Below are 20,622 nucleotides of genomic sequence, written 5' to 3'. Positions count from 1 at the left end.
TTGTGATTTATTTGAATTCAGTAGGAATATTTTTATACTCATACTTTATAGTACGAGTATATATTTATACTCAGTTCAAGAATTTCTGGGCTAGATTTTGTAATCAATTCCAATGTTAACTTATTTTAAATATTTATTGGCAAAGTCGTACATACATTTTGTGGTAATACTTAAGATTGAATTGAGAATTATAAACTTAAATTTAATAGATTTTTCTTTTTGTGAAACGTATTCGTTTTTGCAAACAAATTTGGAATAAAATTGTACCTCAAATTGTTTGCGAACAACTTTAACATCTATATAAACATTTGTAAATGAAATGGGCGGACTGGCTATGGTAGGCGTGGCACCTCATATGACAGAGTTGCAAACATATTTCGGATGCACTTTAGTATCATTATAAATATTTAAGACAAAAATGGGCGGCGTGACATCTGACATATAAATTAAATACACAAATTCATAGATCTTGAAAACTATAGAAGCTAGAATCCTCAAATTTTTCACGAAAATCTTTGTTATGCATGTGAACATAAGAAGTATGGAGGCATACCTTGGAAACGATTAGATCAAGAATCCTCAAATTTTATACAGGCTGCATTGAAATACATATGAATAATTTGGGAAAACTTCCATATGAATTAAGTATAAAAATTCATATATAGTCCTAAAATTTAGCACAAACAACTTCCAAATCCATGTTAATATTTGGGTAAAAATTGGTGGTTTAGCAATAGAGGGCGCGGTATCTCCCATATGAAATAAATACACAAATTCGTATACATATCTGGGAAATCATTAAAACTAATATCCTCAAATGTTTTACGAACAACTTTGACATCCATATAAACATGTGTGTAATAAATTGCTAGATTAATAACAAGGGGCATGGTTCCTCCCATATGAATGAAATACAATAATTCGTATATATAAGAAACTATTGGTATTATAATCCCAAAAATTTTGCACGAACAAATTTGACATGCATGTAAAGATTCGGTTAAAATATTGGCGGATTAGCAATAAAGGGCGTGTCACGTCCTATAAGAATTATAATATATTTGGAAAACCATAAGAGAATGTTCCAACGGTCAACCTTTTATACAAAGTAAAAATGTGTATCTTAGAAACTGGGATAGTGACAGTTTTAAAATATATTACAAATACTTTCATAGTATATGTATTGCCGACTAGTTAAATGGGAGTGGGTTTTCCCATTAAAAAGGAAATATAAAAAATCGTAAAGGGTTTTTTTCTTTATATTGTTTTTAGGGTAGCAATGCACACTGAGTATAGCGTTCATATACATATATATGATATATATGATAGTCTGTCAGTGGGTTTCACTGGCCGCCAGAGACACTGAGAAAGGAGCGCTCAACAGGACAATGAAAGCCTAGCTGTATAGAATTTGATGTAATATTCATCCTCATTTCAAACTTACTAACTAACTCATTATAACTAGTCCCATAATCGGTTTATTGGGTACAGTTACTCGTCACTTTTACATTTTACGTATTATCCCAGCAAAAACTTACATTCCAATATAAGAGGGTAAAATGCCATTGGATGACATTGAAGGCAAGTACTTATCACGCTAGCTTACAAATATGAATTTAGGTAAGAACTTACTACGATCGCCTGCAAATAGGGAGTTAAGAAGGTAGTTTTGTTTCTCAGAAAACAATTTAATGTGAGGATACGTCCACTACGTCTACTATTAGTTTTCACCAAAAAAAAAAGTTCGAAAACAACATGTCAATGCTAAAAAGTAAGTACTTACGTAATATATTATTTGTAAGACTCCTTCTAAGTATTCATTGAAAAGTAAGTTCTTGAGTAAGTACCATGTTTTTGCTGGGTATGTACAAGTCTATAAACCCGTTTTTAGATTGGGATCAATAACTAATGTACTTAAGGGAACTAAAATTATAACATTCATGTATTTCATCGGTCGTGAGGAGAATTCCTATGAAGTTTAAAATTTGTCCTACAGGAGATATCGTAGTTTTAAATTTTAGTGGATTACACCTATACGGCTAAACCGATTATTTTAAAAATGAAGACGTATGTGCATATAATTGATAATTTTTTCTACGAATTGAATTATTTAAATCAATTGACTAAAATATCCCACTAAGCTATTATAACCTTATCTTTAAACATAATTAAATTCGACAAAGCTAAATGTATCATTTAAAAAAACAAAAAGAAATATGTAAAATTTATTTTCATATTGTCTTTAACACATTTTGATTGTTATCAAAACCTAATGGATTTAAATGACTTAAAATAAAAACTAACATTCTAAGCATCATTAAACTTTAAAATAGACACAAATATCTAAAATCTCTTTAACAACTCAAAATTCCAAGAATTGCAAATCCTGATATGAGTTTTGTGTGTTTTGGGCGACAAACTATTAAAATTTCATTTAAAGGGATGAGCAGCAGCAACAGCACAAAGTGAAAGAATAAATAATAAAGTAAAATGAAATAAAATAAATCCCAAAAACTAAAATTAAAAACAAACAGAAACAAACTAAAGGTGAATTTTGTATTGAATATAAAATGTGTGCGTGTGTGTATGTTGGTAGTAAGTAGATAAAAATTAAATCTCCAAAGATTTCAAACAAACCAACCGGCATAAAAAAAATCATAAAAATCATATTGAAATAAATACGCATATTTGTATATGCGTGTGTGCAGAAAACCTTTTATAATACTGATACATATATACATAAATGTGAATCTGTGAGTTCACAAAGGACAACAATTCTATTACTACATACATACATACATTTATTTATAGTAAAAGTTACAGTAAAATGTATTTAGTTACAGGTAAATACTTTTACTACTACTACTACTTAAATATTTAGCATTACTTTGTGTGTTTGTGTATTATGTTAAAACCATCATAAAGAACAACAACAATAAACAAGACATCTACATTTACTACTTTAATATAAGTAAATAAAATATCTTGTAGATACGTATAAGATATACAAAAGTTTGTAGTAGTTAGTGGGTGTTTATGCCCAACGAAAATGTTGCATGTAAAAATGTTAAAGAAGAAATCGTAAATGAAAACGAAAAATGTAGAGGGAATAACATTCGTACATGTCTGGGAAATGTTTTTTTGTTTTTGTTTTACAACTTTTAACAGCATTAAATTACAAAGTATTTTGAACGAACGTACTCATATGGATGTAAGTATTTAGCATTTGAATATTACACAAGAAATTATGAATGAAATAAATCAAAACAAAAAAAAAAATATATAATAAAAGTAGTTTTTCAAGAGATTACAATATTTAATGTACATAGTAGTAGTAGTATATTTGACAGAATTATATATCCTTTTCATCGTTTGAGGGCGCACAGGGGATTTGAGCAGATGTACTTCAGTTTCAAAAGTTATGTCAGATTATTGTTAAGTATGTGATAAACTAAATACTTAAGTATGTATGTTTATAGTTCTTTAAGGGAAAAAGAGATTTGTTTTCAAAAGGTATATAATAATTTAGCTTAGGTAAGAAGTAATTTTTTGCTTTTTTATGAAGTTTTTAAGTTTATCAAATTAGATGTGAAAGATTTTTATAATATTTTATCTGCATATAATGAATAACATTAGACCGATTCTGGGAAAATGTATGTTTGTTACATTAATTTAAACTAAAAACTGTTGTTAGGGGATAAATATGATACTTTCTGTTGGTTTATCAAAATATATATTTTCCTCTGTATCAGAGTACGAATATCTGCTATAGAAATAACTCTTACATAGAACAAATTTTTTATTATATTTTTTTAGAAAACAACATTGGAAATATAACTTAAAAATACGGAATTATTCAAATTTTTAGTTTTTCATTTGACTCATTTGCGCAATACAAATTTATTCCAAATATTGGCCATTGTAACATTTCTCATCTTTTTTGGCAACATATTTTGAAAACTTTCGGATACCCTGTTCTGAAATGAAGCATATCTTCAAGTTAGCAAGGTCTAGACTCTAGACTTTAAGGCGGGTGAGACAAAACCTCATAATGGCTTCTTTCTAACTGTTATTGCAACATGTGTCCGATCGTTATCATGATTGTTTTGGTCAATGCTAGCTTCGAGTCATTTGCATGCAGTCTATAGTCTAGTCTATAGTCTAGTCTATAGTCTAGTCTATAGTCTAGTCTATAGTCTAGTCTATAGTCTAGTCTATAGTCTAGTCTATAGTCTAGTCTAGTCTAGTCTAGTCTATAGTCTAGTCTATAGTCTAGTCTAGTCTAGTCTATTCTATAGTCTAGTCTATAGTCTAGTCTATAGTCTAGTCTATAGTCTGGTCTATAGTCTAGTCTATAGTCTAGTCTATAGTCTAGTCTATAGTCTAGTCTATAGTCTAGTCTATAGTCTAGTCAATAGTCTAGTCTATAGTCTAGTCTATAGTCTAGTCTATAGTCGAGTCTATAGTCGAGTCTATAGTCTAGTCTATAGTCTAGTCTATAGTCTAGTCTATAGTCTAGTCTATAGTCTAGTCTATAGTCTAGTCTATAGTCTAGTCTATAGTCTAGTCTATAGTCTAGTCTATAGTCTAGTCTATAGTCTAGTCTATAGTCTAGTCTATAGTCTAGTCTATAGTCTAGTCTATAGTCTAGTCTATAGTCTAGTCTATAGTCTAGTCTATAGTCTAGTCTATAGTCAAGTCTATAGTCTAGTCTATAGTCTAGTCTATAGTCTAGTCTATAGGATGGATAAAAATCCATCCATCAATAAATAAAAAGCATTATGCTTTTATATATTCAAAAATTTCAAATATTCGAAAATTTGATTTTGAAATCGGTTTTAATTCTTAAAGTCAGGAAAATTAACAGCAATAACTTACTGTGGATTCGAAATAATATTCTCAATTTAGTTGATTGAAACTAAGCAAGAATTTATGATAATAGCATTTACCGTTCAAATTTTATGATATTTAGCTCCAATAGAGGTAATATTCCGAAAATCAGTCTGGCGTTCACAACTTGTGATAGATGTAAATAGGCTTCATAACATTATTAATTAATAAAGGTCCATGAACACATGTTTTGATTTTGGGTATATCTATAAGATTCGGTAAAGCCAAATATAATACTCGTACTTGTCTTTTAATAAATGATCCCAAAATAATAAAGATAACTTTTTGTAAGAGTTCGACTAAAAATTTCCAAGTTTCGGGTTAGGTTTGAAAAATATGTTAGGTGGGACAAGGACGTAAAACACTCCAATTAAAATTCATTACCATATAATGGGTGGATGAATACAATACGTGGGAAATTATTTATTTACCTTGAAATTTAAATTCTAACACAACTGCATGCAAATGTCAATGTAAACAAAGTTCCATAAATATGTGAACGTGTAACAAAAACACTCAGAATACTCAGAGATGGTCAATTAAATTTAAAAATTGTACCATATCGACTCAATATCAAATACTTAATATGTGAATAGTATATAATTTCAGACGTTCGTATCGGATTTTCCAGTAAAACCAGTAAAATTTTTGCTCTTTTACCATCCCTGGTGGTATGCTACATAATTATAACAATGTGAGATGTAGTATATACATACGTATGTATGCAAAGTAAATAACGGATATGAAATTTCTGCTGTGAATCTGTGTGTAAATAAGTAAATATAAAATGTATGTGATTGTTTATAATTAAATATATCAAATAATTCTTTATATTAGTTCTGAAATTCATCTTCTAGTCATCATCATTCATTGAAAGTGTTTGTTTTGTTTTATTTGTTCCCATTTCTACATTTAAAACTGCTGTTGTCTGTCTGTCGTTATTATTTATGTTGCTGTTACAGTTGTTTGTTAAATATGTTTAACTTTATGGAAGGATAAATTTATGTTCACATACAATGTATGTATGTACGTGTGAATATAACAAAGTTTATTTTGTCATACGATACATGTGGATTGTAGGTGTACATATGTATGTACATACATACATATGTATGTAAAGGTAAATAATTTTTGAAATGTAAACATAAATAAATGCAAGTGTAAATGTTTATATATACATACATAAATGTATGAATGTGCGTATGTGTGTAAATTTAAGTTGCAAGTTAAAATTTGACAAAATATTATATTTCAAATGGAATATTGTTAAATATTTGAAGATATCAAGTTTGAAATTTTACAAAGGTGAAAAGTAAATAAATTTTATTTGTCTTCTATATAGTTTCCGTTATTATATTTGTAACAAAAAAGGATTTATGTCACTCGGGTTGAAAATGTAATCAATTTAAAGTAACAGGGATTTGTTACTTTTTAATTCAAGTCTTTTAAAACTTTATATATTTAGTTGAAATCAATTATTTTGCAAAGTAGTTAAAGTTTATATTTAAAATTTAAATAAATATATATATATTTTTAAATACTTCTTATATGTACATATGTATGTATTTAGTTAAAAATACTGGCACAACTACTATTGTGTAGTAGATGATTTAAAAAGCAGCCTTAAAGTAGGCAATAATAATAATTTTATTAAAAATTCAGATTATTCACTGTGGGCAAACATCTATTTAAATTGAGAAAAATGTTAACAGTCCGCAATGGCGCCAACAATTTTAAGCTACAAGTAAAATTTAATGAAAATTCTTAAGAACTACAACCAAGAATTATATGTCCAATTTCGGGAGAGTTTTATATGGGGCCTAGAAAAAAATAATAACAAGTGGTCCAGACTATTTTAAGTTAAGCATGATTAAAAATATCAAGCAGAAATTGTATTCAGAGAATTCCTAAAATTTTCTTAAATTTAGTTAAACAGCTGACAGTTAAGGACAATATTTTAGGATATTTCGACTTAAGGGAAAAAGACACAGATTTCCCCAACAAAGTATATATATGTATTCTTGATCCATATGAAATTCTGAGTCGATTTATCTATGTTCGTCTGTCTGTCTGTGTAAAATACGTTCATGTTAAAACGAAGCAATAGAAATTCACGAAATTCACCCAGAACATTCTTTATTATCTTGTACAGTTTGGTATTAAAAATTTGAAAAAAGTACTATAAAATACCTCTTATTTAATCAAAAATTTTATGTTTCTGTGTTCAATATTATTGACAATTCAAAAAATATAATTTGATGAATGAAAAAGTACCAAAAGTCCTTTTCAGTAGATTCTCATTCACTAAGGTCCCTATTAATGTTCCTAGGTTGAACATTTTAGAAAATTAAAAAAGTACCATTTATGAGATAAAAAGTACTAAAAAGTTCTCTCTTAAAGAATCTTATTCAATGAGGACCGTGTATGTTTAATAATCATGTGTTTTGAATTCATATTAAAGAACATACAAAGAGTATCATTTGAAGAAAGAAAAAGTACCAAAAGTGGAATAAATTTTACCTAAGTGGAAAGTACTAATAAAAAGAGTAAAATTTTTCATCTTTTCGCTTAGAAATATACTTTTTGAGAATTAAGTTTACAAAATATTCAGTATTTAAATCTATATATCACAGATAAAACTCAAACTATTCAAATCTGCATTCATTTGTTCCAGAAAAATAATGCTTTCAAAAAGTACCAAACAATTTACTCGAATTTGGTCCTATATAGGCCTTAGTATTCGAATTCCAAAATAATATACCAACAGCTTATTTTGTGTGAGTAAATAAACTACTTTTACAAATTTTATAAAAATTGGCTCAATTAGTTCGAATAAAATTAAATTCCCATTTTTTCCCTTTTTGGTAGTTTTTTCCCCAGTGAAATAGCAAAAATTTCATTACAATAAATATTGGAGAGTTAGTTCGTAATTTAATAGGAATACATCAATAAATAGAAAAAGTTTTCTTAATGTGCTAAAAAAATACAGTTTTCTCCCCTTTACACCCAAAAAGGCTGAATTTTTAAGAAGTACGAAACAGGTGTCTCCTAATTTTGGGAGGAATATTCAAAATATTTACAAAAATGTTATTTTGTTTATTAGTTAAAAAGTTATAAAGGGCCAAAAAATGTACCAAAATCACCTTTGTGATTTTTTGTGTCAAAAAAGTACCAGACACCCATCTGCTTGTTTTAAAAGTAGATACATGTGCATTTAAAATTTTTCTTGTATCACTAATATGTTTTGTGTACATACAAATTATTCTATCAAATTTCTTTTCGGATCGGTCCATTATTAGTCATCGCTCCCATATAATCCGAAAATCACTTAAACCCACACATTTAATTGTCAAATAAAGGTATCTTGATAAAATTCGACACAAATATGTTTCGTCTATATATGAATCACTCTACCAAATTTTTTCGGATAGGACCATAATTGGTCATAGCTCCCATATAAGGTCCACTTCCGATAAATAAAGCTATCGGTATAAAATTCGTCACAAATATGTTTTGTGTACATACACATGAATCATTCTACGAAATTTTTCTGGAGAGGTCCGTAATTGGTCATAGCTCCTATATAAAGTCCACTTCCGAAAATCACTTCAACGCATATATTTCATTAATTAATACATCTATTGGAGTAATATTCGACATGAATTTTTTTTACGAAATTTTTTCCTGATCGGTCCATAATTGGTCACAGCTATCATATAAGGATCATTTCCGAAAATTACTTAAACGCTCATTGACAATCAAAGTCATATAATGTGAATAGAAATCATACTACCAACGTATATCTCAATTGGTCCTCTATTGGTCATAACTCCCATATAAGGTCCACTTCCAATAATCACCTAAACGCACATATTTGATTGATATATTAAGCTTTTATGATAAAATTCGAGCTGAATATGTTTTGTGTACATAATATCATTATACCAATTTTTCCCCGTATCGGTCATAGCTCCCATATATGTAAGACCCTCTTCCGAAAAACATTTAAACTCACATATTTCATAGTAAAATAAAGCTATATTGATAAAATTCGACACATTTGTGTACATACATATGAATCATTCTACGAAATTTTTCTGGAGAGGTCCGTAATTGGTCATAGCTCCTATATAAAGTCCACTGCCGAAAATCACTTCAACGCATATATTTCATTAATTAATAAATCTACTGGAGTAATATTCGACTTGATTTTTTTTTTGCATATAAATCATTATACGAAAATTTTTCCTGATCGGTCCATAATTGGTCACAACTACCATATAAGGATCATTTCCGAAAATTATTTAAACCCACATTGACAATCAAAGTCATCGGGATAAAATTCGACATAAATGTGTATATTGTATATATAAATCATTCTACGGAATTAATATACATTTTTCTAGACCTAATTAAAATTAGTTTGACATATGCATAAATGTTAGTACTCTCACTACGGAAACAAAAATGTTATCAAGTTATTTAAAAATTAGATAGTTAAATGGGTTTTAATAAAAAGTAGCTTGCTGGTGGAGGGTATTTAAGATTCGTCATAGCCGAATATAGCACTCTAACATGTTTATTTTAGGACATTTGAAAGAAATTAACAGAAAGAAATTAATATCTTTAATTTTAATTTAAGCAAAATTTTTTCGTAGGGAATAATGAAGCGACTTGATCGTAAGCAAAAATATAATTTTTTTGGACTAAGAACAAAAAAATCCACACCCACTGGTTTAGCAGCAATAAAACATTATAATTAGTTTTGAATAATTTTTTTTTTGTTTTATAGCGAAATTTAGACCAAATATTTTATTAGTAGAATAAATTTACATAAAATATATCGTCACCTGAAATGCAAAAGGGCGTAACAACACTTCAAAATTTTACAGGAGAGACAAAAAACTAAATAAAATTAAAACTATTGTTGTTTTAAAAATGTCTGTTTCTTCCATGTATTATATCCGAACATTAGTAGACATATTTGAATATAAATGTGACTCCAGACATTGTCTTTTGAGATGCTTTTTAGAACATTCGGACTTTTACTAGCATTAATCTTAATAAAAGTGGTGTTCTAAAAATAGAGTTCTAAAAATTTGCGAAAACTTGCATTTCGATGTGGTGGACCACTTGCAATCAAAAAGTCGATTTTAAAATTTTTGGTTGTTATGCCTTTTTGCATTTCAGGTGACGATATGTGTATGAATATTTGGATTATACAGATGTTTGTATGTAATATATACTCCATAAACCCCATTACCACAATAATTTTCCAAACAATTTTTCAAATTCAAATTTTAAACTTACCCTCTTCAGCGGCTTTCTTTTCTTGACGTCTTTGTAAGACGACTTTTTTGAATATAACGGCTGCTGCTTCGACTGCATTCTGTATTTCTTGTTCTCCCAAAGTTGTGGTATGTTGCTTGAAAATAAAAAAAGAGACAAAGTTAAAAATAAAATGTATTTTCTTCTACTAATTGCCTCAGCCACATTTAGCAATAGAAACAGGAATAAAAATAATTGTTTGTTTCTTTTGCTTCTACTCTGGCAGTATCTAGTTGCCACATTTGTCTTGTAGCCTGGCAGATTCAACAATGTAAGCAAGTCCTTTATAACATTCTCCAATTCTTAAATTTCAACTTTTTATTTTTTGTTTGTGTGGCTTTTGGATTCAGCTCACCTTTGAGATTTGAGCATTTGTCTCTGTTCTATTATTAGCGGCATCATTGTCATTGTCAGCAGCAGCATCATCATCGTCATCATCTGGGTCCTTTGAGGCAGCATTGCTTGATTTGTTTTCGTCTCCTCTGGGGGATTTCCTATTGGATTGTTGATATTTGTCTGTAGTTGTATATTGTTGGTTTGCTGTTGTTTTATCTTTTGTATCTAAATTAAACTCATTTTGCTGTTGTTGTTGTTTGTCATCGTTTGGTTTTTTATTCGTTTTCGTGCTTAAATCGGAATTTCTTCTTTCGTTTAGATAAGATTTTAAGTTGGCACCTAAAACGGAAGTTAGTAAACATAACAAATTAAGATCTTAATTATAAATTGAAATGTTTTGTTTATCGAAAGGTTGTGACAAAGAAAGAGTAGATAATGAATAGCAGAGTTATGCAGGATGGATTTTCAGTCCTATATCTCAATCTTATTTATCCAATTCGTATATTGGATAGATTAAAATGATGTTTAAAACACTTATGTTATAGAGAAAACTTCTACATTTCTCTTCCCACATATTCTCAAAGAGAGAACAAAACCGACAACTAAGTTACAACTTACCATCTTCATTTTCGGCACCTTTGCTATTACGTCGTCTCGGCGTTGGTATTTTAGTGTTGGGTCGTGTTTTATCAAAAAGATCAGCCAAAGGTTTAGGACTGGGTATTTTAGTGGGTTCTTGTTTCTTGGGAGCCTAAAAAAGCAAAATATGACAATCAAATCACAAATATCTAATAAAAAATCTAATTTCAAACCTGTGTATCCTTTTCGGGATGAGATAAGGATCGTCTGGTCGTAGGCTTGGGTACATTTGATTTAGCTCCCGAATCCTCAGATATTGAGCGCATTTGTTCTGGCTTAGGTCGATCGTGAGATTTTTCTTCTACGGTCGCCGTAGCATTATCATTTTGTGTCATCACACCTGCTCCAGATGTTGATACATTTTCAACATTTTGTCCTGCAGCTGCTTGCAGTTGAGAAAATTCTTCTTGTGGTATCTGCAAATCTCTAGATTGTCTACGTCTTAAGCGATTGTGCATAAGGGGTGTACGGGGCAAAGCACCACCGCCAGCTGTTAAACTTGGGCCCAAAGAATGTTGTGCCAATGAACTATTGGCATCTGTATTATAATAACCATAATTTTGATCGTGAGTCAACATATTTTCAGCACTATGCACCATGGGTCTTTGATAAGGTTGATAGCTGCCATCATCGGAACCATCGTTATAAATAATGCGCGGCTCACTACTAAAGCCAGTATTGTAAGTTTTCTCATATTGTACTTCATCCGATTCCAGAAAGCTACTGGTACTATCTCCAAAATAGTCCACATACTCGGGGCGTGTGTCTTCTTCTTCGGTGACATTTTGAAATTGGTGAAACTGTTGCTTGGCCTCGCCGAATGTACGTACATGACTATCTGTTGGATGCCCTATCATAGAGTTTTCCTTCAAACAATCTTGTCTTACCAGACGGCTGGGCGAACGACTCATGGAACGACCAGCTGTTGGTATTTCTGGCAATAGACGTCGAGATTCTGTATGATGGGTCTTGGTAATGGAATATTCCTCATTGCTGTGACTGCGTACCTTAATCATCTTGGAATGATCACGATTGTGATGTATATTAACACTTTGACTACTGGAATAATGTTCGGCCGTACCTACCACTGTGGGATCCGATACTCCAACGGCTGGAACATTTTGTTGCGACAAAAATGGTCGAGGATTTTGTACATTGGGAAAGAGAAAGTTTTGCTTTTGCCTCGGAGAGATGGGTAGGAATTTTTGAGACCCGGAATTCGGCCCATGTACTGTCAAGGAGTTGCTATTGAAAGCCTCTGGATTTGGTAATGTTTGCTGGCGCATGAATTCGGGCGAACGTCGGAACTGTGGAGATGTCTGACGTTTGGGTGGAGATGTGGGCAAAAGTTTAACATGTTGATCGGGATTTGGTAGTGTAGCTTGGCGCATCATTCTGGCCTTAGGTATAGTAGGAGCATACTCCAATTCATCGGTGGATGATTGTGATGGCTGGTGCTCATAGGGCTGTGTTGATTGTTGTTGTGGAGGCGTTTGGAAATTTGTGGTTTGTGGCAACATTTTTCCACGATGCATGGGTGAGGGATAGGCGGTAGGTGGCGAACTGCCTAAATGCATTTGTTGCCCTTGGCTTTGACCAGGCTCAATAAGATTACAAGGAAAGGAAGTTTGTCGTATAAATGGTGGATAGCGTTGTTCTCCTGGAGAACGTTCGGGTGAGCGGCTGTAACCGCGATTGGGCGATGTTGACAAATACATCGGTGGTTGGCATGGATTTGCCGGTAAAGTTGATTGTCGACGCACCTGATATTAATAATTTACACATTTTACTAAACGTTTTACAAGAGAAATTACATGATACAAACTTACCTGTAAACGATGATGCGTAGGTGGTGTGGGTTGTCCTGCTGTTTGCTGTGGTTGGGTCTGCTGTTGCGTAATTTGAGCTGGTGTCTTCTGCGGCTGTTGTATGTAATTATCACAATCACTTGTTTCAATATTAATAATATCTTCACTATTATAGGCCGTTGGATATAACGGGCCCTTTTGCATTTGATGTGGAGATGTGGGGGCAGTAAGATTAACACTATTATAATTTTCTAAATTCGAACCACTACCACTGAGATTGGGATCATTATTTGCTAGAGATGTGGGTAAAGTAGACTGACGTAAGACACGACGTTGAGGATTCACGTGATAGGCTGACGATGAACCCGACGAATTAACTCCTATAGCACTAATTGTTATGGCACTTCCCGTATTATAGTTAATAATGGGATGATTGCGATGCAACGAGGGCTGATGATGCAGATTATGTTGTGGATGATGGCGAACATCCAAAGAGGGATAACTACCAGCTGATTGAGCTTCAATGAGATTTTGCTGCTGCGGATAAAGATTGTCGGCAACAGGATTTTGAGCGTTTGGATTATTGGGATCGTCCTCGGGATCTAATGAATATAAAATAAACACAATTAAAGTAATGTTGAGTAATATTATGAGAGTTTTATGCTTACTGGATATGGTCCAAGAACGTCGTATACTTTTCCTCAAAACGTCACTGGTGGGTAAATGATCTACGGCGCCACAGGATCCTTTTAGCCAATCTGTTGAAGCTGCTTGTATTTCCCTGCAAGTTGAAAAACAGTTGCATTTAAATATTAAAAATGAAAACATAATGTCTATTTTTTCATTTGTAAAAAATTAGATGTTTTCTGCTTAAACTTAAGCTGCGTTTGATATGAAATCTCTATGCGAAATGACAGCATGAAATCATGCGAGTAATAAACTGACAAAACAAACCAAACATCCGTTGAAAATTTTACAAAATACATCTATACAGACAGACACATATACATAGGAATACACATTTAAACGTTTAAAATAAATTAAATACATAAATGCGAGTGTAATTTATTAACAAACCAACCCAATATCATTTTTGGGTTTTCAGACAAAATGAACTTAAAGCCAACAGCAATTGACTGTATGGTAGAGATGCATTGTTGTTGTTGTCGATGCTAATAAGCCAAAGTAACAAACAGCAACAATTTGTAATGCCAAAACATGCAATCATAGATTTAAACTTACGCACACACACGCTCTAAAACAGTCAATCAGACAGATTTAGATACATTAACAACATCTCATTTATTAACATTAGAAACATTTGCACATCATCATCAGCAAATACACACATACATATATGTATATGTATGTATATTAATGTAAATATGTATCTAATTATTGAAATTAAGAGTTAAATAATAAACATTTTACAGACTTCATTCATAAATTTGTAAGATGTTTATATTTCTTATAATTCTTCAAATAAACTTTACCAGAACTTTGAACGAAATATACAAAATTGACTACAGTGATTGAAAAAATATTTATAAATATTTTTTTAAACAGATCTTATAAACGCTTAGAGTTTAGAATAAAAAGTTGAGATATATTAAATATTATCCTAAATATGCATAACTAGTAATGATCAGACCAGGAACTAAACGAATTAATAATCCTAATATCCAACTTGTTTATTTGTTCCATAATCACGCCCGAGTGGCTGGACCGATTTTCTTCAAATTTGACTGAAATCGTTGTCAATAGGCTATATTATTAATTAATTGGGCCATTTAGACAACGGATGTGTATAAAATTTAGATTTCAACAACGAATTGTTGCAATATTGTCAACATTACATAGTGTTGTCATAGTTTGACAATGGATGTTATTGAAAAATGATAAACAGTTTGGTGACAATTTGGTACCAGGCGTGTATATTTCTTTTTCCCTCTATGTATGCATATTGATATGTTTCATTTTATATATTGGGGTTTTCTTTAAGTTCGATTTGTTTTGTCTCTCACTGTTTATATTAGATAGTAGGAATACTTCTATATTTGGGAGTAAGTACATTTATAATACGCCAACACTTTATGGGTTGGAATTAAGCACCTTCATTCTATTTAATAAAATTCGACATGCATACATTTACACAAATACCCGACAGTTTTAATGCAATATTAATTCCCAACAAAGTATATACATTAGTATAAAGGAAATTCCGATAAAATATTCATTATTATCCTAGAAAGTTGGTATTTAAAATCACCCAAATCGGTCCACTACGTCTAAAGTTATAAAAAGTAGATACGAAATTTTGCGATTTTATAATCCACTATTAATAGTTCGACTTTTCGAACTGCAGGGTAATAATCGCCCCCAAACCAAATACAGTTTATATTATTCTTCGTTAATAGCAAACACAAACAAACATTTCAACAAGTGCTAAATACACATATTGCTGCTCTTAATAATTGCATTTGTTCAGACTAACCAATTTTGGCTTTTGATATTTTTACATGAAATATTTTATGATTTAGTTCTTGTCGAAATGTACATCATTTTCAATAAGTAGCATTAATTTGCCTGTGAAAAATTCATAGAAAATTTTGATATTTGGAAATTTACTTTTAATTCTTCTAATGTGGGCTGCACTTGTGTTCACATTATTGTGGGTGATGTTAGCATTTCATTTAGCCCAACTAATTTTCTTAATAATTAAATTAGCTTTCCCAGTAAATAGTTAGGTTGGATTGAATAAATTTCTTAAATAATAAATGTGCAAAAATTTGGAAAGATTTAGGAAATACCCTACACGATTAAGGTAACGGCACTAAAACTTTAGTATGGTACATATGGTCCTAATTTAAGTGGAATTTTAAATTTCGGATTAATCTAATTTGTATGTCAAAACTTTGACCTAAAGGGCAACATGCCTTATGCAAAACTTCTAAAATGTTTAGAGGTTCCAATTATGTTTACCATGTGTATTTAAAAAAAATTAATTTGGGTGACTTAATCTACTGATGTCTATTCCTACAAAATTTCGTTAATATTAGAATACGAATTACAGACTTTTTGGTGTTATCGAATCAATTCCATCATGTGCTTTAAACATAATGATCACGGAAAGACGGACGGAGTTTAAATTGAATTCTGATTAATCTCAAATCATTGATATTAAATGGTTAACGATAAATTATACTTAATATAATTAAATCTATTGGTTATGTGGTAATCGATACTTGAATAATTATCTGTATAATCATAAAATCTTATTATAAATGATTGTTTACAATATATTGTATACAAACAATTTAAATATAGTTTAGAATAAGAATCAGATAGTGTTAAATGAGATTTTGTATTTAATTCTAAAATTGATTATACATATTAATAACAATATTTACTAACATATGTGTTGCCCTGCAGTTCGGGGTGACTGTCTCGAACTAATGGAAAAAATTATATTTTATATAAATTAAAGTGATCGAATAGTATTCAAATTGAAGTCAACATGTATGTATATGTATTTAAATTATAGCCACATTTAACATTCTTTGTTATTATTTGAATTTTATTAATTTAAATTTATAACAGACTTGATTTTGTAAGATTTTATAGACGTAGTCATAATTTACACCTTAAAATGACAAAATTACTTCACATAAAATTTATAAATTACAACAATAATAATTAAATAAAATGTACCAATACATAAACTATATTATATATATATAAAAGAGTAACTTTACTGACTGACTGATTCATTATCGCACAGCCAAAACTGCTGATCCTAGAATCATGAACTTTTGTCAGTAGATGTGTTTTTGGTTATGTATATCCACTAAGGAGGGATTTTTGAAAATGTGCATTTAAAAAAGGGAAAAAACGGGTAAAACAGGTTTTCTTAATTATCTTACCTAATATTAGTGATACAAGAAAAACTTTAAATGCACCTGTATCTACTCTTAAAATGATCAGATGGGTACTTTTGTGAAATTCGTACTTTTAAGGGGTAAAAATGTGTAACAAATGTTATTTTGGTACCTTTTGTGGTCCTTTATAACTTTTGAACTAATTAACATAATAAAATTTTTATAAATATTTTGGATACATCTCCCAAAATTATGAGAAACCTGTTTCGTACTTTTTTAAAATTCAGTCCTTTTTGGGTGTAAAAGGGAGAAAACTGTATTTATGGTACTTTTTTTAGCACATTAAGAAAACTTTTTCGGTTTATTGAATTATTCCTATTAAATTACGGACTAACTCTGTAATATTTATTGTAATAAAATTTTTGCTATTTCACTGGGGAAAAAAGTACCAAAAAGGAGAAAAACGGGAAATTTAATTTTATTCAAACTCATTGAGCCAATTTTTATAAAATTTGAAAAAGTAGTTTTTTTACTCACACAAAATAAGCTGTTGGTATATTATTTTGGAATTCGAGTACTAAGGCCTATATAGGACCAAATTCGAGTAAATTTTTTGGTACTTTTTGAAAGCTGGAACAAATGAATGCAGATTTGAATAGTTTGAGTTTTATCTGTGATATATAGATTTAAATACGGAACATTTTGTAAACTTAAATCTCAAAAAAGTATATTTCTAAGCGAAAAGGGGAAAAATTGTAAACTTTTTATTAGTACTTTCCACTTAGGTAAAATTTATTCCACTTTTGGTACTTTTTCTTTCTTCAAATGATACTCTTTGTATGTTCTTTAATATGTATTCAAAACACATGATTATTAAACATACACGGTCTTCTTTTTAGTACTTTTTAACTCATAAATGGTACTTTTTTAATTTTCTAAAATATTCAACCTAGGAACATTAATTTTAACATACTGAATAATATTCTGTAAGTGAGAACTATTTGGTAATTTTTTATTCTTCAAATGGTACATTTTAGATTCTTTATAATGGTTAACCGGAACACACGGCCCTTATTAAATGAGAATTTATTAAGAGAGATTTTTGTTTTTTTTTTTTTTCGTTTTTCCGATGGTAATTTTTGATATTTTTACGATATTGAAAATAAAATTTAAAATGTAGGGACCTTAGTAAATGAGAATCTACTGAAAGGGACTTTTGGTACTTTTTCATTCATTAAAATTATATTTTTTGAATTGTATATAATATTGAACACAGAAACATAAAATTTTTGATTAAATGATAATCTGTTAGGGGTATTTTATAGTACTTTTTTCAAATAGTACTTTCGAAATTTTCTATAATGTGGAAGGTAAATGAATAAAACTAACTAATAAAACACGTGATATTGAACGTATAAAACTGAAACATTAAAAAAATGTTTAATCAATTTTAATTTTCTATAAAAGTAAACAAAATTTTGTATGTATTTAATTTAAGTTAGGGTAGCGAAGCACCCAGGGTATGCTAGTATTTATGTATAAAAGCAAAGCGTGTACTTGACATCATGATCTTGTCTAATTAACAATGAACTTTTTTGTTTTGCGTTAAAACCCAAACACACACTCGATTTTTTATTAGTGTTAACTTTTATGGATTGCAATGGGATGGTTTACAAACACGTGTTGCTAAATCACAATTTAAAATAGACAAACAGACACCAACAATAAAATTTCGTTGGACGTAAATATTTCTAATGATAAATGTTTATTTTATTGTATGAAATCACACAAAACGTTTTTTGTTTTTTGTTTAAAAACATAGCACAAGTTTTGTTTAAATTGCAATGTTAATTTGTTGTGGTAGTTTAAGATTTTTATAAATGTTTAACTGATGGATAACATTGACGGAAGTTGTAATTTGTTATATCGCTTATTTACTTGAGGACTGACATAACTCATTTTTGTTTTTAACACAATTTTGAGCTTAAAAGCTCTAAGCCGAGAGTCCAGTTGTATGAAGCTAGGTGAAATAGTAGACTGATTTTTACCAGTTTCCATAAACTAACTCCTTGGTCGAAAGGAAACGTTTGTGCAAAACTACTTCAAATTACATATATCGATCAATTCCGCCGATTCCAAGCGATTGATATTCCTTAAGGCAAAAATTGGGGCTTGTGAACTTTCGATTTAAATCTACTTACATTGCAAGTGACGGGGAAAAATCAGGTGGAATTGTGTTCCACATACAGACTGTATGTCTAATGAACGGATTTTTTCTCCCTAAGTGCGATCCACTGGCTAATCGACTACAAATAGGTGTATTCCTGACGTTAGGCGAGTATTGCGCAAAGTCCTACAAATATAGGGAATGAGTTCAATAACTTCAGAGGAACACAGTCCAGTGTAATATCGATGGAACTGTAAAACGCATCCCCCATTTTCACGTCCCTATTAAAAGATTACTATTGGAAGTTGATTAAGTGAATCATTCATATGTATGTTGACTCATTGGTCCAAACTCCAAAGGGTCTGGCATGTGTCGGATGTTTAACATAGAAGGCCATTAAGGAGGGAGCCTTGCAGTGGTGAGATTCCGTCTATAAGTACTTGTATAGAAAAATATCTGAGAAATCACGATATAAATCGAGAAAAGTAATTATCAACACCAAAAGCAATTAGTTTTGAAAAAAGTGCATGATGCCACACCCTTGAATATATCTAAAGCCACCATTTTACTTTTGTCAACATGGTGGATAAAACGACACTATTTATCCAAAAGAAAGCTAGCAGTTCTCCCATAGAGCGACGGTACTGGTGATCATTAAGTAAATTGTTGGACTCTAAATGTTTAACAAGATCGTAGTTTACCATACTTTCCATAACTTTGGAGAGTGTAGAACAAATTTTCAGGCTTGTTAGCCACTCCCTTTTTGGCATTACATTTGCAGTTTTCCAATATACAGGAAATATAATGCTGAAAAGTTTAGCTGATGGATGAGCTAATTCATAATGCATGAATGGACCTGTTTGCAAAAAAAGAACTTGGTCGATGTCTTCATTACCTAGGACTACTAAATGGATCTTATACTCCAATAATGTTTGCAGGGGTGTTGTTTTGGGTAAACTAAATGGATCATGTAGTGCAAAACTTTTTGAAGGGAATTTCTGTTCATTAAAAACACCAACACAGACACATTATGCTCTCCTACTATAGAAGTGTGGAGTATACAAACTTAAAAGTTTTGAAAGGGTTTAGTAAGGCGAATATTTGTTGGTTTAAGTAAGTATTATGTATAATAAATCATGAGGTCAATGATTAATGTTTTGTATATGGGGTTCAATACGGGTTGTTGTCGTATTAATAGTTAATAGCTTTGATCATAATCATCTGCTTTCTTTGAGAAAAATTATAAATCTCATCTTATATAATCCAAAGTATTTATTAAATATAAAGTACTGTGCCACACTTATATGTACTTTTATATAACTTTATAAATAACATGTGACTTCTTTAATATTTTAAAATTAATATAAACTTTTAATTTCTTAAATAATAAATTTAAATTGTTTTTCACCTTTTCATATAAAATAGTGCTATTTTAAAATGTCAAAAGAAAGTAAAACAAACTTCACATAAATAAATTTATGCAAATTTTCCATTTACAAATATGTATTTCAGAATAATCTGTTAAGTTTTGAAACAAATATTACAAGCAACACACACACACACGCACTTACAAAAC

The 20,622-nt window shown here is 30.3% G+C and overlaps 1 protein-coding gene across 3 annotated transcripts in view; it reads right to left on the bottom strand.

Moving 5' to 3' along the window:
* Positions 1 to 20,622, bottom strand: part of LOC119612223 — a 185,628-nt gene that overhangs the window by 41,077 nt on the left and 123,929 nt on the right. For all 3 annotated transcript variants that reach the window (XM_037967979.1, XM_037967994.1, XM_037967986.1), the window contains 6 exons: positions 13,670 to 13,782; positions 13,023 to 13,603; positions 11,367 to 12,956; positions 11,173 to 11,305; positions 10,574 to 10,893; positions 10,201 to 10,315 (listed from right to left, as the gene is read on the bottom strand). In XM_037967979.1, the coding sequence (XP_037823907.1) occupies positions 10,201 to 10,315; positions 10,574 to 10,893; positions 11,173 to 11,305; positions 11,367 to 12,956; positions 13,023 to 13,603; positions 13,670 to 13,782 (2,852 nt within the window). The remainder of the gene's footprint in view (positions 1 to 10,200; positions 10,316 to 10,573; positions 10,894 to 11,172; positions 11,306 to 11,366; positions 12,957 to 13,022; positions 13,604 to 13,669; positions 13,783 to 20,622) is intronic.

This window comes from Lucilia sericata, unplaced genomic scaffold, assembly GCF_015586225.1.
Source record: "Lucilia sericata isolate MDLA Ls3-8-SP2 unplaced genomic scaffold, ASM1558622v1 Contig000034F_arrow, whole genome shotgun sequence".
Taxonomy (NCBI): Eukaryota; Metazoa; Arthropoda; class Insecta; order Diptera; family Calliphoridae; genus Lucilia; species Lucilia sericata.
This window is presented reverse-complemented; position numbering and strand designations above follow the sequence as displayed.